The 3,192-nt window shown below is 35.0% G+C and overlaps 1 protein-coding gene across 1 annotated transcript in view; it reads left to right on the plus strand.

The window, feature by feature from the left end:
* Positions 1 to 2,859, plus strand: part of LOC107101171 (sortilin-like) — an 18,674-nt gene extending 15,815 nt beyond the window's left edge. Inside the window, exons 16-21 of the mRNA XM_015399966.1 lie at positions 541 to 733; positions 847 to 963; positions 1,683 to 1,827; positions 1,915 to 2,021; positions 2,094 to 2,208; positions 2,315 to 2,859. Of these exons, the coding sequence (XP_015255452.1) occupies positions 541 to 733; positions 847 to 963; positions 1,683 to 1,827; positions 1,915 to 2,021; positions 2,094 to 2,208; positions 2,315 to 2,329 (692 nt within the window). The 3' untranslated portion in view covers positions 2,330 to 2,859. The remainder of the gene's footprint in view (positions 1 to 540; positions 734 to 846; positions 964 to 1,682; positions 1,828 to 1,914; positions 2,022 to 2,093; positions 2,209 to 2,314) is intronic.
* The last annotated feature ends 333 nt before the right edge of the window (positions 2,860 to 3,192 follow it).

A 3,192-nucleotide genomic window follows, 5' to 3' on the forward strand; every position in this document is an offset into this window, starting at 1 on the left:
TTTGCAGTTTGAAGAACACCTGCTTCCCTCTGATGATTTCCTTTAGCTAACCAATGAGTGTTTGCATGATATGACTCATCCAATGACACTAGTTTTCACTAGATGTGGATGGCGCCAAGGATCTGCATTGGATGACGCAAATGACATGAAATTAATATTTATAAACATTAAACCGAAGCTAAGAGTAATGAGAAACGTTTGTTTTAAAAATGTAAGGAATAGAAAGCACAGACACTTGTGTGAAAATGTAATAGATAGAAGTTAGAAGTAGGAAGAAAAATAAGTAATGGAGTAAAGTATAGATACCTAAAAAAGGTGTACTTAAGTAAAGTAACGAAGTATTTGTACTGCCTAAAAGTTAGACCTTTTTCAGTTTTTAAAAGGACTTTTTTTAAGAGTTACTAACAGAAAGGCTCCCAGCATCACAGATCCTCTACTGTACTTCAGTTTTTTTCATGTTCAACTTTTTTCATTATATAATCATACAAGGAAACATTAGTGATATGTGCACTCATTGGTTTTTATTTGATTCACTATCAGGTAGCAAAAAGGATTATGAAGAGTGGCTGGCTCACTCTACAAACAAAGGGGACTCTGAGAGAAACGGCTGTGTTCTTGGCATGAAGGAGACCTATAGGAGACTGAAGAAGCAGTCTGTGTGCAGAAATGGGCGAAGCTTTGTGGTTAAAAAAAAGCAAAGCCCCTGTCCGTGCACCAGAGAGGACTACTTATGGTATGTCAAACTGTTTAAAAACCTCAAAAGGGGGTTAAATGTATTAAATGGTCCTATAAACGACTTTCATGTTGCATGCATTTTTCTAAACCTCTTATTGTCTTTGAAAACAGTGACTATGGTTACTTTCGTCACGTGAACACCTCAGAGTGTGTGAGACAGCCAAATACTCCAAATAAAAGCTTTGAGATGTGTCTGGATGGAGAGGAGGATGAGCTTCTGACAGCAGGGTAATTATCCAATCTATTTAAGTGGCGGATCTCTTTCATGCACCTCTTAGGTTATATCTGTGCTCTGCATAGTCATATGCCTTCAATTTTGCACATGCTTTTAGGTTAGTACCACAAATTGCAATAACTTTATTGGGATTTTGAAGGGATAGACCAACAATAAGCCCCGGAAGCCCTGGAAAGGAAACCGTTGTCTGGTCAGATAAGGACAACGATGCTGCTCTACAAAAAAAATATTTTTTTTATTTTGTTTTATATTTTTAGGTCCTATATTAATTTTGTCTTGGCAGTTATGGCAAAAGACACTATAAGTTTGAACTTCCTGGTTTATACCATAGAAGATTCATGCGTATCCCAGTTAAAGTCCTGACCCAAATCTAATTTAATAAAATTGTAGACTTGGAAAAAAAAGTTGTTCTCAGTCCAACTTGAATTGTTTTTGGCAAAAAAAAAAAAAGAAAAAAAAAAGTAATTTCACATAAAATTGATTTGTTCAGAACCACCTAAAGGTGTTTTGGAATAAAATGTATATATATTCAATCAGAGGGGCATGACACATTTTTTTTTTTTACAAAACATTCTGAAAATCACGTATTATTTTATGTTATATCATTGTACATATGATTCTCTTTTTTGTATATCCTGCCCATGTTATTTTAAAATGTATAAACTCCTGTGTAAAGCTCATCAAAGATATTATTTTCTCAAAATATTCGCAGGTACCGAAAGGTCCCGAGTGACAAGTGTGAAGGTGGGTTCACTCCTCAGCATATGGTGCAGACAATCATCCGGCCATGCGGGGTTAAACCCACTCTTGACCCTTCAGCCGTGTCCACATCTCCAGTTGAACATTTTGACACACCAGTGAGAACAGTTTCCCTCTTACTAGTTTTCTGACTGTTTTTTTTCTGCAGTTCTGTTATATTAAGTATTCTATAATATATCTTCCAGAAAGAAAGGCTTGTCCTGATCCTGGTGTCTACAGGAGCAGCTGTTGTAGTCCTGGTGACTATCATCTCTGCATTCCTTGCAGTCAGAAGAGGGGTTTATAGAACCAGGTAAGTTGAACATGCACACCTGCACCATGCGACCTTTACACATTGAGTAAAAGGTGATTGATGCTTCTGCAGGATGCCGGCGTATCGTTTTTCTAACCTACGCATTCAGGAAGATAATGGCTTTACGGCAGACCTGGAGAGTGCCACCAGCAGCAACGGTACGGCCTGCCAGCACGACTCAGACGTGGTAAGAGTAGTTTAAGGACATTTTTTCTCTTTATTACATTAACCAGTGTGTCAAAGGTAATGTTTTAACTTGCGTACTAATGTCTTTATGCTCTTGCTTTTTGCAGGATCTCATTGAATGACACAAACCTAAGATCTGGAACACAAAAGGCTCATGATTGTAATGAGTCACATGGGAATAAAGCAAACCCGGCTATAACTTGAACGTGAAAATAATAGCTATTAATTTATTTTATTTTGTGTCTAATATATGTTTTTTTTGTACAGTGTTTTTTTTTTCTTATTATAATGACTTTAGTCCAAATATTTCAGTTTTAATTCTAAAAACCCTGAAAGAAGTTGTGTCTTTACTTTATGTATTTGTATTGACAGTATGTTTTAAGGCTTTGAAATATTTACTATGCATTGGGTATTGGACACTAAAGAAGGAGAACTTCTCAAACTAAAGTTTCTACGCTATGTCCCAAGAGAAACAGTAGGGGGCGTTGCGATATGCCCCCTCTTTCTTACAAGAAGTGAAGGAAAATACAGGAAGTTGGTGGAGACAAAGATTTTTTTTGACAGATGTATGACTCCTACAGAAATTGTGAATTGAAACCTTATTTGGATTACCTTTTTTGTAAATGTATATATATATATATATATATATATATATATATATATATATATATATATTTTTTTTGTTTTTTAGATTTTTAAGTAAATGTTTTCAGTAAATTATAGACAGTTTTATTGAACCTCACATTTGCGAAGCTGCTGCTTAACTTACACCAATCTAAAATAAACTGGAACACTTCTAATAAAAAAAAAAAAAAAAAGACTGAACATGTTTTACATCTTTGTGTACCCAGCTCAACGTTAGTGGAAATCAGGTTAAGTAGGATTTTTTAAAAGTTTTTTTTTTTTTAAAGCTATGAATATTGTTAGGTTTTCTATACTTGCTGAATGGGTGTCTGTACTGAATATTTAAAACTCTTCTTAGGAT

The sequence above is a fragment of the Cyprinodon variegatus genome, unplaced genomic scaffold (genome assembly GCF_000732505.1).
Source record: "Cyprinodon variegatus isolate N-32 unplaced genomic scaffold, C_variegatus-1.0 Scaffold1062, whole genome shotgun sequence".
NCBI lineage: Eukaryota > Metazoa > Chordata > Actinopteri > Cyprinodontiformes > Cyprinodontidae > Cyprinodon > Cyprinodon variegatus.